Below are 19,462 nucleotides of genomic sequence, written 5' to 3'. Positions count from 1 at the left end.
TTAGCATTACTTGCAATCTTTCCATGGCTTAATTTATGGATAGTGTTTATAAGTATATAGTGAATATTTCATATAAAAGAAATCTAAGTTCTTGAAGCTGCAGAAAAGTTTGTGTGGCTCTCTAGTAAAACAAATTGAGATTGCATGGTGGTATTGTTACTTGGGAATAGGGGTAGAGTGAAAGCTGCCTTATTCTTTGAAAAGCAGAGCATTGGAGAGCCCTGACTTCTCACTCCATGGAAATACTGTCCTCTAAACAAAGATACGGAGTTGGTCACTGTATATACATCACATTCTGTATGTGTAGGAATGTATACATTTTGTATGAAAGAGCATTTAATATCCTGTCTTCACTCTGAAGCAGTATAGTAATTCTGTATAGTAGAATACTACGCCAATGTAGTATAACACACATTTATTATAAACATTGACAATATTTCTTTTTTAAAAGGTACAAATACAAAAATCATATAATAATTAAAAATAAAGCACACAATAAAATTTTAAAAAGAAACATCACTTTTAGTGCACCCCTCCACCAGGGCCCTGGATGCCTACTCGGAAAAGGGTCTTCTCTGCAGTAGCGCCCTGGCTATGGAATGGGCTTTGTAGAGAGGTGTGCCTGGCACCAATGCTTTTTTCATTTCAGCGCCAGCCCAAAACCTTTTTATTTTCCCATTATTTTAAAATTTTAGTAGTGCTTTCAGATTGATTTTATATATTATTATCTGGATGCTGTATCTTATTTATTTATTTATTTTATTGTATTATATCCCTGAGACATTGTGAAGGGCAGGATATAAAAGCGATAGATAGTATTTGTTTTCCCTTCATTTTTCTGTTCTTGCTGCTATACCCCTTCCATCCAAAATTGTAAAACATCTTTTGGGAGTTTGTTACCCTCTCCTTTTATTAATGCATGTTCAATAACCTACTCCATATATTGTTAAAATCATTCTTCCTTACCAATCCCTTTTTCACTTTTATCTCACAATTCAACTAGTCATTAACAGCTGTATTCCAAACTGATTTATACCATTCATTTAATTAGAGATCCTGTTTCTCCTTCCAGTTCTTTGCTATTGACAATTTTGTTGAGAATACCAAATTTATTATTCTTTAGTATTCCATTTCCATTTCTTTTCACAAAAAATTAGTAAGAACGCTGTTTCTGGATCCGCTTCAATTTTTAAGTTTAATATCTTACTAATCTCCTTAAAATCATTACCCAAAATTGCTTAATATTTTACGTTCTTCGTCGTGGCCTCTGTGCATCACACATATGGGTGCTGTGCTTGCGCAGTGCCTAAGGCTGGAAGATTGAAAGCTAACGGTTTTTGGCGGGAAGCTCCGCTCCCCTCCCCTTCACTAGTATATATAGAGCGGAGCGTCTGCCATTTTCCTCAGTCTTTGTGACCGCTGTTCGCCGTGCCTCGTGCTGCTATCGCTCTCGCCTAGACTTTTGTTTTCTCACCTCGTGTTCTTGTTCTGGTTCTTGTTCATTCTTCTACCTATTACAAGTTTTGCGTACCCGAGTTTTATAATTCTTCTCAATTCTATCTCTCTTGTTCTATTATAAATAAATATTATCTTTCCTGCTTCACTATCATCGCTGCACAGCGGGCAGCGTTCCATAAATGTGTTAAGTGCGGCTCCAAAATGTCGCTGGCAGACCCGCATGTCCTGTGCCTCCTCTGCTTAGGAGAGGGGCCCAGGACAGATAAATTCAGGCGTTGTCTGACCTTTACGAAACAGGCCAGGAAGAATAGGGAAAATCGTCTCAGGAAGCCGCTCTGGGACCAAGCTCTCTTACAATCAGACCAGCTGGTCTCGAAGCCTGCTTCTGATTTGGCCCTTGCTCGACGACCGGCCTCTGCTCCGGTGGCTCCTCCGCGACACCCTGTTTCTGCCTCTGCCTCAACTGCAGCCCCTTTGCGCCATTTGGAAGAGGGCATGACTTCTGTGGCTCAACAGCCTACTTCGCCTCCCAAGAAACAGCAGGAGAAGCACAAGCACACTGACTCCGAGAAGCCTTCTGGTCACAAGAAGGCTAGGAGGGATAAACCAGAAAAACCTGCTCGAAAGACTAAGAAGGCTGAGCATGACAAGCCCCGTGATTCCGGTTCGTCGGCACCCTTGATCCCGATTGTCATCTCGGTACCGACCCCAACAACTCCAACGCTCCAAGCCGCCATGCGGGTTACCCCTTCGGGTTCCCCTCGGCGTGTAGTCTGGGTGGAGAGCGAATCCCCTCAACATCCTGAGGCTCCACCTCATGAATCCATATCAGATGGAAAGATTCGCAGTTCTCCCCCAAGGGCTAGGTCACCACCTATGCCTCCAACCGAACTTGACACCGAGATTGCCATGTCTCCTCCAAGGGAGTGGAGCCGTTCTGCTGACCACCGCTCTGATGACTGGGACCCTCATTTCCCATACTATTCGGGATGGGATGAGTATCACTCCTTTGGATATTATCCACCCCAGGATCGTCCGTCCTCATCGATCCCGAGGGACGCACCTGTAAGAGAGCAGAGGGGCCAGAGCCGATTCTTGTCACTGAGAGGTTCTTCATCTGGTGACCCAGGACATTACCATGTTGATTCGGATGAGTCCGAAGTGGATTCTGCATCCCCAGACATCGCTGTTACTTCGCAGGGCCCAGGATCACCTGAGGAGCCCCACATCTCCTTTGCGGAGCTGATGTCCCAGCTTGTTCAGTTGCTGGAGATCGAGGCACAACAACAGCCCAATCCCAGCACCAACAAGTTTTATGATGTGGTCAGGGGTGAACAGTCTGCTACCATCACCTTGCTGTTGATAACAACCCTACGCCAGGTGATGGTCCAGCCCTGGGACATGCTTGCTAACCCTCAGCTAACATCGAGAAGGTACGAAGCCATGTACCGGGTTTGAGAACAGGACATTCCTTTTCTCCTTCGACACCTGAAACCGAACTCGGTTGTGGTAGAGTCCTCTCAGGGCAGAGAGGCTAGAGGTCACACAGCACCGTGCAACAAGGAAGGGAGGAAGATCAACTCCCTCGCACGCCAAGTCTGTGCAGCCTCTGGGCTCGGCCTGCGTATTTCAAATTATTAAGCGACCTTGGCGCGCTATCAATACTTTATAATGCAGCACCTTGATAACATCTTCTCTGCCCTTCCTGACAATCAAGGAGAGCTCGCAAAGGCCTTCATAAAAGAGGCGATGCAGGTTGCTATCCAGCAACTCTCCTCCGCAAGACATCACGTCGATACCAACTCGAGAGCCCTAGTTGGTGCCATCTCGCTCAGGAGACATGCTTGGTTGCGAAACTGCAATTTTCAGGATGAGATGAAAAGGAGAATTGAAGAGATGCCTTTTGACGGGTTGGGCCTATTCAACTCAAGAACGGACCACAAGCTGAAGGCCATACATGAGGATGACCACTCGTCATATGGAAACGCAGCCGCAGCAGAGACCTAAGTGGTCATGGCCCCGCCCATCCTACCGACAACACTACCAGCCCAGGCAGCAGTACCAACAATGGCAACAGTGCCACAAACAACAACCCCAGCAGCTCTTCCAGCAAGGCCATTGCCTATTTGATGCAGACAAACATCACCGTTGACGTGTTTGGCGAACCATTCCTCTCTTCCCACTCCCACCTTTCCCCCTCTCATTTGGGGATCGGCTGGAAAGCCTGCTTCCCATTTGGGAGTCCATCACATCTGATCGGTGGGTGTTATCCATCATACAGCATGGATACCAAATAGAATTCGACATCGTTCCTCTGTTGAGTCCGATCCGGTTTACACCATGCTCGCCAATATTGTTGAACGAAGTTCATCAGCTTCTTCGCAAAGGAGCGATTTGTCAGCTATCTTGATCTGAAGGACTCCACGGATTCTATTCGAGATATTTTACGGTCCCTAAACGGGATGGTGGTCTCTGCCCTGTATTGGACTTATGAAACGTAAATAAATTTATCACACCAAAGAAATTTAGAATGACCACTCTTCAAAATATCCTGCCGTTGCTGAGGAGAGAGGATTGGTTCGCCTCACTGGACTTGAGGGATGCCTACTTCCACATTTCCATTCATCCATATCATAGGCGTTTCCTCTGATTTGCTGTTGCCTCAGAAATATTTGAATTCAACGTGCTCCCTTTTGGGCTGGCTACCACTCCACGGGTCTTTACAAAATGTATGGCTCTGGTCTGCGCACATCTGAGGGTCATCGGTATTCAAATATACCCTTACTTGGACGATTGGTTATTAGTCTCCCAGACCAGAGAAGGTCTTCTGTCGTCCATTCACACAACTTGTGCCCTACTGAATGACCTTGGACTTCGTATTAACCTAGAGAAATCCTCTCTTATTCCTATGCAGATAATCAACTTCATCGGTGCCCACTTGGTGGCAAGGGCATTTCTCCCTCAGGACTAACAACACAGCCTTGGCTTACTCATTCATTGAATTTGATGGGACAGAATAGTTCCTGCCTGCTTGATCCAAAGACTCTTGGGACATATGGCCGTGTCGGTGGCCACCGTTCCGCATGCCAGGCTTTGATTCCGACCACATCAGGACTCGCCTACGAAACTAATCCGGCTTCCGTCCTCTGTCCTGTGATCCTTGATATGGTGGACAGTTCCAGCCAATTTGAATGCAGGGATTCCTTTCCAACCCCCACAACCTACTGTGACTCTTTGTATCGACGCATCCCTGGTTGGCTGGGGAGCAGTGTGTTCTACTCTTCGAACCCAGTGTGCTTGGGACCGACAGGAGTCCACAAAGCATATCAACTTCCTCGAGCTGTTCGCCATCTTCAGAGCGCTACGATCCTTCGAGGACATGCTCCAACATCAGGTCGTTCAGATAACTTCAGACAATATCGCAGCAGTGTTCTACGTGAACTAGCAGGGTGAAACGAAGTCAGCCGCTTTGGCCTGACTTGCGATGCAAATATGGGACTGGTGCATCCCGAGGGACATTACTCTCATAACAGTTCATCTAGCCGGTACAGACAATGTCGAGGCAGATCTGTTGAGCAGACAGATGTCGACATCCCACGAATGCGAGTTGGATCGACAGATCTGCGACCAACTCTTCCGTCATTGGGGGCATCCCGACATGGACTTGTTCGCTACCCATCAGAACAGGGTATGCGAGAATTTCTGCTCCAGAGCAGGAATCGGACTGGGATCAGCAGGGGATGCCTTCATGCTCCCATGGAATGAGATTAATTTCTACTCTTTCCCTCCGATCCCACTCATAATGAAAGTAGTATCGAAGATTGTTCACGACGAAGCCACAGGACTGTTTATCACTCTATGGTGGCCACGCCAACCATGGTTTTCCACGCTTCTCTGCATGTCTCACAACTAATTCCTTCATCTTCCATCCATCCTGTATTTAATAACACAACAAGAAGGGACATTATGTCACCCAGACATGGCATCACTGAAACTTACAGCCTGGCAGATTCGATGAATATCGATACCGACTCAATACCGGCAGCATCTAGCTCCTACGGGGATCGATCTCACAGACCCGATACTCAATTTACCGCCTTGGAACCTTTGGCTCCTGCTACCCTGTCGGGTTCACTGGACTTTACATCAGGATCGACAGTCCTTCATTCGGAAATCCAGAGGATTCTCGACTCTGCATTGAGACCGTCAACCCGAAGATCCTACACAGCGAAGTGGCGGAGATTCTCTTTTTTGCTGAGTCTCGTTCTTTCACTCCACATTCGGCATCAATAGCAGATATCCTTCAGTTTCTTCTAGAACTACACCTTTCAATACTCAAGCCATTGTCTGTAAAGGTGTACACGGCTGCAATTTCTTACTACCATGGCACAATATGTGGATCATCCATTTTTTCACAACCACTGATAAAAAGATTCCTTAAAGGACTTCAGAATCTGCATCCAACGATCAGGCCTGTCATGCCTACTTGGAGTCTTTCAGTGGTGCTTCAGGCGCTCACTAGAGCCCCATTTAAACCCATGGCAACTATAGATTTGCAACTTGTTTCATGGAAAACAGCCTTTCTTGTAGCAGTCACATCGGCTCGAAGAGCTAGTGAATTGTATGCTCTCAGAGTAGATCCTCCATAGTTAAATTTCCACAAGGAAAAGGTTATTCTACGCATGGATCCTTCTTTTCTGCCGAAGGTGGCTACTCCTTTTCATATGAATCAGGAGATTGTATTACCTGCCTTCTTCCCTTCACCATCGAATCCGATTGAGAGATCATTACATGCGCTTGATGTAAGGCGATCTTTAGCTTTCTACAGATTGAGGACTGAATCTATCTGACGTTCCAATTGGCTTTTTGTACAATATTTTGAGCAGGATAAAGGATCCCCAGTTACTTCTCAAAGACTTTCTAAATGGATAGTCCAAACCATTGCACTGTCTTATCAGCTAGCCAAGATAGACTTACCTGTTGTTCCGAGGGGTCACTCCACAAGAGCAGTAGCCACTTCTTCAGCTTTTGCAGCAGGAATTCCGCTTCAGGATGTCTGTAAGGCTGCAACTTGGGCTTCTCCATGTACTTTTGCCAGACATTACTGCCTGGACATACGTGTAAGACAAGATTGTTCCTTTGGAAGAGCGGTTCTCTCAGCTGTTCTTCAGTAATGACATCTACCCTCCTCTGATCATGGTAAGCTTGCTGGTCACCCATATGTGTGATGCACAGAGGCCACGATGAAGAACAGCAGGTTGCTTACCTGTAACTGATGTTCTTCGAGTGGCCATCTGTGCAGTCACATAACCCACCCGCCAGCCCCGCTCGGTGTCAGTGAGTGGATTTCCTCATCGGTACCACATCTTTATATCCACGGTACTGACGATACTTGCTGTAATTTATTTTTCTTCCACAAGGGGGCGAACGATCGGTCTTCAAAGACTGAGTAAAATGGCGGACGCTCCACTCTATATATACTAGTGAGGGGGAGGGGAGCGGAGCTTCCCGCCAAAAACCATTAGCTTTCAATCTTCCGGCCCTAGGCACTGTGCAGGCACAGTACCCATATGTGTGACTGCACAGATGGCCACTCGAAGAACATCAGTTACAGGTAAGCAACCTGCTTTTTCCAGCTATAGAATGTGGAAATTGATACATAAATTAGAATATTTATTATCAATATAAAATAACCAGCATCATGTGCCATTTTCCTACTAATTCATATTTTTTCCTCAATTCTAATTGATATACATTTTATCCCATATTTTTCCCAATCATCCTTGACTATATCCCATATTTTTCCCAATCATCCTTGACTATTTCCTTCCCTAAATCCATTTTCCATGAATTTTTTAAAAGATCATATATATCTTCCCTGTGTAATAAAATCTTATATATCTCACTTATAGTCCCCCTTGTTTGCATTCTGCCTTGCATCTACCTATTCATCACAATCTCCTCAAATTTAGTAAGGTTTCTACACTTACCATTTTTCTGCAACCATTCTCTAGTCCATTGTTTAAATTGCATAACTTTAAACCAAGTTAAATTTCCTTTTCCAAATAATGCCATTATCTTTTCCTTATTATCCATTTTTTCATTCAATCTTTTACTCTGAATATTTGTTTTTCTTTTAATTCCTTTCTTAAACTATCCCTCACATTTTTGGAAATCCTCTAATCTCTGTAACTGGAATTTTTGGTGGGGGGATTGGCATAAATGCATCCCTGTACTTCTCCCAAATTCATATTAATTTTTTTAAAAGGGATTTTCTATCATTTTGACACTCTTCTTATCTTGTTTAAAATGAATGTTTAGAAAAGATCCCTCAGTTTCCTGTTGTTCTATCTCTGCCCATCCCATCTGGCTGCAAAATAATATTTGGTATACGTCTGAACTGATTCTCTTCATAATATAATATTTGGAATACCTAGTCCTTCCTCTTTTTGTGATTTATACCATCTTTTCTTACAAATCCTTGCCTTCTTATCTCCATTACAAAATTTATTAATCAGCCTCATCTCAAAAAATTAATCTTATGTAAAATTTTCATTTTACAAACTGCTGTTCTCCCAATCCACAATAATCTTGTTTTCCTAAATGGCTGCAATTTCTTATTTATTTCAGATTTTAATTTATCAAAATTATTCCTTTTTCAAACATGGAGTATTTTTTGAAATATTAATACACAAGTATTTAATAATATCACATTTTCTAATCTGAAATGTATTCTTTATTCCCTCCTTTTCTTCTGTATTGCAATTAAACAGCATTGTCTCTGATTTTTCCCAGTTAACCTGTAATCCTGTTATCTCACCAAATTACACCAAATAAGTCTTAATCTGATTGATAACTTTGAACGGGTCTTCAGTTGTTAACAAGGTATCATCAGCAAATAGGTTAATCTTGGTTTTATTTTTAATTCCAATTCCTTCTATTGTATCGTCATTTCTTATACTATTTGCCAATAATTTTATAACTTAAGAAAACTATCAGTGAAGGAGGGCATCTCTGTCTAGTGCTTCAACCTAAGGATATTATTTCTGTTAAACCATCATGAACTATCACTGTTGCAAGAAAAGTATAATTCATTTATTACTCTTTTAAATCGTAAACCAAATCTTAATGTCTCTATCAACATCTTTCTTGTTGACCATTCCACACAATCAAAAGCTTTAAAAATATCTAATGATATTAAACCCTCTTTCACTCTTTTCTTTGATATAAATTCTATTACATTTAATACTCTTCTAGTCAAATCTGACATCTTTCTCCCTACTAAAAAACCAGCCTGAATTATTCATTATTTTTGTAAGCATTAGTGTAAACATTTTTGTATCTTGATTTATCAAAGCTATAGGTCTGTATGCTCCATGAACTGTCAAATCCTTATTAGGTTTTAGTATCAAAACTATTGAAGAATCTTTCCAAGATGCTGAAATTTTTCCACCCTCCAAAATGCTATTTAAAAGGAATTTTAATTTTGGTATCAGCAACTTTCTAAATGTCTTGTAAAACTCTGGTCCTAACCCATCTATACTCATCTTTGACAAAAGAGAACTTAGGAATGTTTTATAGATTTTATTCAAAGCTAACCTCAGCTGGGAAGGTGCAAATAGATAAGATTAGATCATGTATGAAAAAGAATGTTGGGAATACATTGTAGAAGGAATGTAAGGATTCCTTGGAGGAAAGAAATGTATGGAGGAAAGTAGGATCCTTCCAGTCATGTCCTGTTTCTGATCCTTACTTTAGTTCATTTCCTCCTTCCTTAACTTCTCACAACATCCATGGTTCCTTTCTCCTTACTAATGACTACAACTAGCTGCAACCTCTTGGAGGAAGGGCTTTTAGTTAATATGTTTCCTGAAAAGAAAGTGCATGAACAGACTGACAGCAAAATCCCTCCTTTTTTTTGAGCACATTCAGATTGTCATCTTACCTTCCCCACTGGCTCTTGAAGTTGCACAGTTTTGAACCAAGCTGTGATTATTTTATACATGTCTGCCTTTCTGGATCAGATTAAGTGTTGGAATATTTCCACAGGCTTGACACAACGCTCATAGACTTTACTGACATGAAGTGCCAACGAGGGGACTTGAGCTTCATTTTCAATGGAGATGCTGCACCCTCTGAATCCTTTGTAGTTTTAGACAATGAACAAAAAGTTTACCAACGAATACATCATGAGGTAAGCTACAACATGTTTGATAAAGGAAAGTATTTACAAAGCAAAATATTTCATTTTTGCACCCAAATTGAATCAAATACTTACAGTATATCACAGAAGTGAGTATACCCCTCACATTTTGTAAATAATTTATTATATCTTTTCATGTGACAACCCTGAAGAAATGACACTTTGCTACAATTTAAAGTAGTGAGTATACAGCTTGTGTAACAGTGTAAATTTGCTGTCCTCTCAAAATAACTCAACACACAGACATCAATGTCTGAACTGCTGGCAACAAAAGTGAGTACAAGTAGTATACTCACTACTTTACATTGTAGCAAAGTGGCATTTCTTCAGGGTTGTCACATGAAAAGATATAATAAAATATTTACAAAATGTGAGGGGTGTTCTCACTTCTGTGATAGACTGTAATTTTAAAAAATTGTATGAAAATTGTTGCCAGCATATGTCCGGTTCTTCCTTGGAAATAATACAATAGGCATACAAAAAGCTGAACTATAATTCTTCTTTGTAGTCTCTGTGCATCACACATACATACTCTGCACCTGTGTAGATCCTGTTGTCAGGAAGATTCTGTAACTCAGAAGGAACCCTCCGCCCACCCTTACATAAGGAGCTTACCACCCTTCCGGAAGGACTGCACTTGACTTAGGATTGGTCTTTGAAGCCCACTGCCAGAAGATCTTATGCCACAAAATGGAAAGTGTTCTCCTTTGCATTGCAGGAGAGCTTTGATCCACCTTAATGCATGAAAGAACAAGTATTCCTCAGATTACTGTTTTAGTGGAGGCTGAAGACATCGCCCACCCATGTTTACCTGGCAGCAACGTCAGCTTTCCCCATACTGATCAAAGGTTCATCAGTTTTTTCCATTCCTTGTCTTGATGTTTTTTCCAGGGGCTCAAGAGCATCGCTCCACCAACTTGTTCTTTAATGCTTAACGGGAGTCTCTCTGTCATTCTGTAAGCCCTTAAAGAAAACCATTCAGACCCATGGTGGCAATTGATTTATGCCTGCTGTTGTGGGAAGTTGCTCTCCTGGTGGTGATTACTTCAGCTTGCTGTTTCAGTGACATGTGCTCCCTTAGGGTGGATACTTCATGCCTGGTCTTCTGTAGAGACAAAGTGGTGCTGCTCGTAGACCCTTCTTTCCTCCCCAAGACAATATTTAATTTTCATATCAACTTGGACATTGTTCTACCATCCTTCCTTGCTTCCCCCTTGAATCCTATGGATTCAACATTGTATACACTAGATGTTAATTGACCAGTGGTGTTCTGCCATTCCAGGACTGAGTCATTTCTCTGCTCTCAAAATCTTTTCATTTGCTACAAGACAAAAACAAAGGACTCCCTGATTGTTCTCAAAGACTAGCATCCTGGGTGGTGCAAACTATTTCCCTGGCTTATGAGCTTTCCATTCTGCAGATCTCAGTACTGCTAAAGGCCCCCATTCTACTCAGGTGAAGGAAACTTCCGTTGCTGTACTTGCTGGAATTCCTCTTCTAGACCTTTGTAGAACAGCCACCTGGTCTACTCCATCAATTTCAATGTCTGTGCCAGAGCAGATTGTTCCTCCTGGAGAGCAGTCCTTTTTCAGTCCTTTGGCAATGACACCAACCCACCATTCAGGAAAGTAAACTTTCTAATTGTCAATATGTGTGATGCACAGAGATTATGAAGAAGAAAAGCAGGTTGTATATATGTAGTTGTCATTCTTCAAGTGGTTATCTGTGCATTAACACAACCCTCTCACCACTTCCAGTTTGGTGTCTTATATCGACATGTTTGTTCTTTACATAGAGATTGATTTTGACCAGTGATGAGGTTGGTCTACTGAATCCTCCCTTTAGCCCAAGGCCACAGTGTTGTTCTTGAGTGAACTGAAGGAATGGGCAGGAATTGGTTCCCTCCAAAAGTGGTTCTTTCAGCTATAATCTTAATTAAAATCTTAATGCAGGTGCACAGCCCAAATATGTGAATGCATAGATGATCATTTGAATAATGACAGTTACAAACAACCTGCCTATCTACTTCTTTATAGAAAACCTAATTAGTAAACTTCTCAGCTACTGTCTGTTATGTATATAAGTTCCTTTGCTATATAGATTACTAGTGACCTTTCAAAATCCCCTTTTTCTTTATGGCAGTGGTGTCATTTCATTATTTAATCTGAATAACTCATGATACATCTAGGTTCTGAGGAGGCTGCAAGAGAGGAATTTCTATAGAAGGTTTTCAAATGTCCCACTGGACATGTACGTATAGCTGTAGAAAGAAGCTGAGAAGCTGAAATTGAAGTACAGTTTAATCTGGTACCCAAGAAATTAGCAAATTCTGCAGTGATAGATTTTTAGATCAGTGAAATGCATTGTGAAAATGTAGTCACAGTTGTAAAACTAATGCCAAAATGCATTGATTATTAGAAGTCTAGTATTTGAACAGAAAGTGGCTAAAATAGAAGCTAATACTTCTGTTAAACTGGGTTTTTTTTCCCCCTTAAAAATGGAATTGCATTTTCGCTCTCAGGAATCTGAGATGGAAACAGAGGAAGAAGTTGACATTTTGATGAGCAGTGATATTTATTCAGCAACATTATCAACCAAATCAATAACCTTCACACGTGCCCAAACAGGATGGCTTTTCCGAGAAGATAAGACAGTAAGCCAGCTTTTATCCTGAGACATTCTTCTATCCTGTGCTAATGTGCTCCAAAAAGATAACAGTAAGATAATGTGGCCCAGGTTATCATGTTAACAGGAAGCATGTTAAAAGTTAGGTTCCTAGAAGAGAGTCTGTTTCCAGTGATAATTGAAGAAAAACAAGTAATTAGGGGAAAGAATTGATGAGGAGATGGACAATAAACACCAAGTCTTGACATAGTAGTTGCAGTCTTTGTATCAAACACTGTGGGTTTTTGCGTGCATGTGTGCGCCTTCCTTTCTTTCTTTCTTTCTTTCTTTCTTTCTTTCTTTCTTTCTTTCTTTCTTTTGCAGGAAAGGGTAGGAAACTTCTTGGCAGATTTCTACCTGGTTAATGGGCTTGTCTTAGAATCAAGGAAAAGACGAGAACATCTCAGTGAGGAAGATATTCTTCGAAATAAGGCTATCATGGAAAGCTTGAGTAAAGGTGGAAATTTGATGGAACAAAACTTTGAGGTAAAGTTCAATTTTTGTTAAATTGTGTATTTAACCATCTCTATATTGATACAGAAATCTGAATATTTGTTGAATTTAGGAAGTACCAGTCTTAAACACTAGCAATGAAAGCATTCCCTTGGCAATCCACATTAGGCTCGCTTGTTTTCTTGCACTGAGCTGCCAAATTTTCTGAAACTCGCTAACTCTACTAATTAATCATTGTGGTCACTCCACAATTTTCACAAATTGGTGAAAATTTAATGTTTGCTTTTCAGGGGATAGTTCAAACATCTTTTGATGTGATTGGCATGAAGTGTGACCTTCCAGACAGTACCACCTAAATTTTAGTATACATTTTTTCTGGTTTAGTAAGCAGCAATATTTGTATATTATGCTGTGTACTAGAATTCTTTGCTGATACTTCTGCCACTCGTTCATTCTGTGCGACTTTTGTGTTGCTGTCAGCCAATTTTCCAATTATTTTCTCTGAATAATTTCAGAACCGGAGCCATTTTAATTTTTGCCCAGAAGCTGAAAGTTTGAAGATTTATTTTTCATGTGTGCTGCTTTCTTTTGTTCCCCCAGGAGGTAGTGTGATGTTTGTGAATAACTATACATTTAAGAGTGCTTTTTCTGCTCATGCAGAATATTGTTAGCCTTTATAGTTTCACCAGAACAAGTTGGCATGTTATAGTTTTGTTTTACTGAAGGATTGGTAGTAATTTGGTAAGTTTTAAAAGTTGTTAGAAGGTGGTGTCATTGTTAATGGAAAGTTTAGGGTACTGCTTTGTCAGATAACAGATGAATGGTACACTTAATAGTTGTAGTGTCAAGTTATAAATTAGGTTTTTAAAGGCATGCTGAGAGCTTGCTTGTAGGCAGACACCAGTGAGCCAAATACTAGCTTATATTGATGATGTTGAAACTTAATCTTCTGCAGGAAGAAAGGTGCCAGAGGCGATCCATCCATCCAATCATCCATCCCCTAGCCTAGTGCCCTACAGATGTTCTAGATTACAATTCCCAGAATTCCTGACCAATGTGGTTGTGCTGGCTGCAACAGATAGATGTTGATGTCCAAAACGTCAGGATGGCACTATTTGTGCTGGTTTGACTGGTGTTTAGGTCCCAATCAGTAATGTGGGGAAAAAATATACTCTAAGTTTCCCTGCCAATAATGTAGGGTATATTGAATATGCTTTGAGGAGCTTGAGCATAGAGCTGCCAGCAGATCAGTTACTGCCATTGGGAATTCCAGCATTCAGCCATATCAGCTGCCCCATTGCTTGGAGGAAGGGTGAGATAAAATTGCTCACCATAATGCTGCTGTTTGTAATGGGTCCAAATGAGCTGCCCTATGCATCAGTCAGTTTTGTGGAATCAGTTTCTGCTTCTGTGGCTTGAAACATGGGCAAAATTGTTGTAGCAGGTTGACCCACCATGTGTCTTCTTGACCCTTATCCATCAAAGCTTATTTGAGGTAGCTGAGTGGCTTGACTGGATGGGTTTAGGAAGTGGTGAATGCATCATTATGTGAGGAGGTTGTTCTTACTGCCATTAAGGAGGCAGCGGTACAACTGCTCCTGCAAAAGCCCTTCCATGATCCAGATGTTTATAATTACTGCCTGAAGGTGAATATCTCCTTTTCAGGCAATGTGCTTGAGAGGTGGTGACTTAGCTACAGGTGTTCTTGGAGGATACCTACATCAGTATGGATTCTGACCTAGTAACAGAATGGAATTGGCCTTTTTGCCCTGATAGATGACCTTTAATGGGAGGGGTAAAGGGAATGGAACTGTCAATATTTCTCACTCTTACAATGGCTTTTGAAACCATTGATAATGCTATTGTCCTGGGTCACCTCCCAGGGTTGCAGGGCACTTTTGTGGTGGGGTTTTGTGGGCATATTAGAAACATATCTGTGGCTTTGTCTTTTTCTCAGCAATTAGCTCTTTTTGTACTAGCCTCATGATACTATCAGATAGGTTTGCACATCGCTCTAAGTCATCCCTTTAAATAAGTTACATAGGGTACAAGAAGCTAAAGAAGGCATGGGTTCTCTCTGTGGCTTGTCACTGATAAATAAGCTATCCTGAACAAATTGCTTCATGTTTGGACAACACAACAGCTTATCACAATCGGCCTCACATGATGGGTTATCAAGTTGTAGAAACATAGTCATTCTGTTTGTGACCTGGTTAATAAATAACATTAACCCAGGTTCTTCGTCATGGTCTCTGTGCATCACACATATGGGTGCTGTACCTGCAAAGTGCCTGAATTCAGGAAGATTCAGCTGGTAACACTTTTGGTGAGAACTCTGCTCCCCCACCCCCTTGTATAAAAGGGCAAAGTCCCCACCCTATTGCCAGTTGACTTTCGACTGCCATTTGCTGTTCCTTGGGTTCTCTCATTACTTTCAATTTCCCTCACAAACTTCTTTGCTTACCTAATCTTTAAAACTTTAGAACCTTCCTTTAAATCCTCTGTTCCACAACCTCAAAACCTTCCCATCACAAGCCCTTCCCTTTCCCCCTTCTCCTCACATATTCCCCCCTCCCAATACACACACACACCCATCTATCACCTTTCTCTTTCTACCCTATACTTTCTTATTCTCCCTCGATGGCACAGTGTTCTGCTTTTAGAAGGTGTGCCCAGTGCGGAGCGAAAATGCCATGTATGAACACGTGTTCGCTCTGCCTGCTCTCTCTGGGTGAAGGACATCATGTGGGCAAATGCATCTATTGTCAAGCCTTCACAAAACAGGCTTGCAAGAACTGCGAAAACTTTCTCAAGAAAGAGCTCTGGGATAGAGCCTTGATCGTGATGAGAGAGGCTACCGTGGCCCAGTCTGCCAGCCCTTCAGCAGCCGAAGGAAGCGCCCCTCCATGTGCTGAACATAGAGAGAGCACTAAGTCAAAGAGCACTCTGGACAGTTTCAATCTCCTAAAAAGCACAAGGAGAAAAGGAAGCACCTTGAGACTGAAGGGGCTGCTAAAGAAAAGTATCCCAGAAAAGAAAAGCCAGACAAGAAAAACACACAGAATTCTCATTCAGCACAGATGTTCCATACCAAGCTGAAATGGAACAGAGTGCATTGGTACCAAGTAAGCCTTCATTCCATCCTCCTTCAGTATGGACAACACCAAGACCATCTCCTTACCACATGCTGAACCATCTTGAGGGGCAAGACCATACAGATAGCCACAGACAACATCTCCACTGTGTTCTGTGTGAACAAAAGGAGATCAGCTCTACTTGCACATCTTGCTCTTCGTTTATGGAACCAGTTCATCAATCACGGAATGGACATAACAAGCAGTTCACCTGGCCGGCATCGAGAACAAAGAGGTGGATTTGTGGAGTCACTACATGTCTATGACACACAAATGGGTCCTCAGTTGAGAAATCTGTCACCACCTCCTCGATCAGTGGGGAATGCCCTCGATAGACTTGTTCATGACCCATCAGAACAGAGTGTGCGATGCATATTGCTCCAGAGCAGGGATGGGACAGAACTCTCTAGGCGCTGCATTCATGATTCCATGAAACAGTGCTCTATTTTATGTCTTCCCCCCAATTCCATTGATAATGAAGATGCTAGCGAAGATCAGACAGGACAACACCACTGGCATACTGATCACTCTGTGGTGGTCTTGCCAGGCTTGGTTCTCAACCCTGCTTCAGCTGTCCTGAGGGATGTATATTCACCTGCCAGAAATTCCAGACCTCACTTAACAACAGGACAGGATCTGACATCCCGACTTGCACACCGTGAAACTAATGGCATGACTAATGCACTGAGCTCAGTTCTGATATCAGGTTTGGTACTGACACTCTTCATCCAGACATTCAGTACATTTTATGTTCAATCCTATGCCCAAATCTTCGACGATTGTTTGGCTCGAAATGGAAATTCTTTACATGATTTGCGATCAGTAACAAGTTCTTGCCTGAATCTGCAACCATCAAGAATATTCTTCAATTCCTTCTTTCGCTACATCAAGGGGTCTTGGAACCCTTGTCCATCAGAAGTATACCTCGCAGTCATATTGTACATACAGAGGGTTCGACTGTGTTCTCACACCAATTAGTACATTGGTTCCTACAAGGACTCCAAAACCTACACCCTCTGATCTGATTGGTCGTACTGACATGGAGTCTGTCAGTAGTCCCGCAGGCTTTAACAAAACCTCCACTTGATTCATTAGCCTCCACTGGCTTAAGGTTATGGAAAAATGGCCTTCCTGGTGGCTATAACTTCAGCCCAGGAGGGCAAGTGAAATATGCACCCATTGGGATGACCCCCTCCCCCCACATATTTGAAATTCCATAAGGAAAAGGTGTTCCTCCGTATGGACCCAATCTTCCTCCAGAGGTGGCGACAACATTCCATCTTAAGATACCATGTAACCAGCATATTTTCCAAGCCATCAACACCAGTTGAATGGTCACTCCACAATCTTAATGTCTGCAGATCACTTGCTTTTTTCTGATCCTGAACCGAACTGTTCCGGAAAACCAAGTGACTGTTTATAAAGTACCCTGAACATGACAGGGAAACACCAATAGGACCCCAACACTTTTCAAAATGGATAGTTGAAACCATAAAGCTTTCATACCAACTTGCTAAATTGGACTTGCCAATCCTTCCAAAAGGACATTTGACCAGAGCTGCAGCCACCTCGTCAGCCTTACATGCAGGCATACCAGTACAAGATTTATGCAAAGCTGCTACGTGGTCCACCCCATGCACCTTTATCAGACATTACCATCTTGACTTAAAGGCTAGAATGGATTTCTCTTTTGGCTGTGTCGCCCTTTTGACTGTCCTTTGATAATGACACCGTCCCACCTCCAAGTTCGGTAAGCTTGCTAGTCATCCACATGAGTGATGCATAGAGACCACGGCGAAGAAAAGCAGGTTGCTTATCTAGAACTGTCGTTCTTCAAGTGGTCATCTGTGCATTCACACAATCCACCCACCAGCCCTGCATCAGTGTTAGTGAATGGGTTCATACAATATAATCTGTTTCTATCATGTCTATCATGTATTATATTTTATCATGTTGGTACTAGTTGGGCCGAATGGTTGGTCTCCAGGTAGACTGGCGATGAAGCAGAGAATCTGCCCATTTATATGAAGGGGTGGGGGTTCCTGCCAAAAATGGTTACTAACTGAGAGAATCTTCCTGAATATGGGCACTGTGCAGGCACAGCACTCATATGTGAGATTGCACAGATGGCCACTCAAAGACTGACAGTTAAAGGTAAGCAACCTGCCTATTTCTCTGGCAGATACTAAAAAAAAGTTCATGATTTATTTTCTCAGGTTCTGTGTTGTTTTTATCCCTCCTGCTTTGCCCACTCTCTCCCTGTATTCCAACTGTGATAACAACCCATGCAGCAACAAAACATGATTCAGTGACAACACAGATGCAATTTGTACTTGTTTCAAGTGAACTAGATCACTGTGTGTTGGGGGGGGGGCAATTTTTGTTTGGTTGTTTTCTGTTTTTATTCTTTTAAAAATAGCTTAGTTAAATAGTTAACTGAATCATTTAACTGAATAATGTAGAAAAGGATGAGATTAAGAGCAAGTTAGAAGATATGTTAAGTATTAAATAGAATACTTAACATAGTTAAGAAGTCAGGTTAGAAGATATGTAATATATACACCTACATTATTAAGTATTTAGGTGTAAATATTACAAAAATTGCAATGTTTAAAAGAGAATAATTTTGATAAGTTAAAATAAGAAATGAAAGAGAAAATGAATGAATTTAGAAAGATTGGTTTATCATGGGTTGGTAGAATGGTAGCATTTAAAAAGATTTTACCTGGGATTAATTTCTTGTTTGTGATGTTGCCAATTAAGTTAACACAGAAAGATTTGAAAGAATGGCAAAACATGATTAATAAATGTTGTAATGAGGATAAAAAAGCAAGGATTGCTAAAAAGATGGTATATGCCCTAGGAAACAGGAGGTTTATGTATTCCCAATGTGAAAAATTATATAGCAAATCAAATGAGGCATTTATTTATGATGTTGGAAGCCATCCCGAGGCTTATGCAAATGGGACAGCATACAAAAATTCCAAATAAATATACCAGATAATATACTGCAACTGGATAATCAAAAAGATAGAAAACCCATTTTTAAAGATAGAGGAAGTACTGAAGAGTAAACATGTTTTTAAGTTGAAGGATTGGAGAGAAAAAATGAAGAGTAAAGAAATAATATAAGCAATATAGGGACCGGGTAAAGTAACTTGGTACAGTATACTTCAGTTAGATCATTGGACTAAAGATTGGTTGAAGAAAAATGGTAACTGTAGAGAATATACTAAATTTGAAGATATAATTTTACAGAAAGAAAAATAAGATAATATGTGGATGAGAGGAACAACAAGTAAAATTTACAATGTATTACTAGAAGGGAGGACTGATATGAGAAGATAAGTTTTTATAAATTAGTTTGGAAATAGTACTCAACTTTGGTTAAATTGAATTATATGAATAATGAATATTCCAATGCATGTTGAAGATACAACCAGGAAGTGGGTATGTATTTCCATATGTGGTGGGAGTGGAAATATAAAAATGAGTTTTCGGAAGTGGTTTTCAAAGAAATCAGTAAAATACTGAATTTAATCAGTGAAGT

General features: G+C 41.2%; 1 protein-coding gene across 1 annotated transcript in view; it reads left to right on the top strand.

Moving 5' to 3' along the window:
• Positions 1-19,462, top strand: part of ANKRD13C (ankyrin repeat domain 13C) — a 78,472-nt gene that overhangs the window by 39,525 nt on the left and 19,485 nt on the right. The window contains exons 7-9 of the mRNA XM_044440712.1: positions 9,508-9,652; positions 12,183-12,314; positions 12,650-12,811. Coding sequence (XP_044296647.1) covers positions 9,508-9,652; positions 12,183-12,314; positions 12,650-12,811 — 439 coding nt within the window. The remainder of the gene's footprint in view (positions 1-9,507; positions 9,653-12,182; positions 12,315-12,649; positions 12,812-19,462) is intronic.

The sequence above is a fragment of the Varanus komodoensis genome, unplaced genomic scaffold (genome assembly GCF_004798865.1).
Source record: "Varanus komodoensis strain SLA01 unplaced genomic scaffold, ASM479886v1 scaffold1, whole genome shotgun sequence".
Classification (NCBI taxonomy): domain Eukaryota; kingdom Metazoa; phylum Chordata; class Lepidosauria; order Squamata; family Varanidae; genus Varanus; species Varanus komodoensis.
The sequence above is the reverse complement of the archived record's forward strand: the minus strand, read 5'-3'. Positions and strand labels throughout refer to the sequence as shown.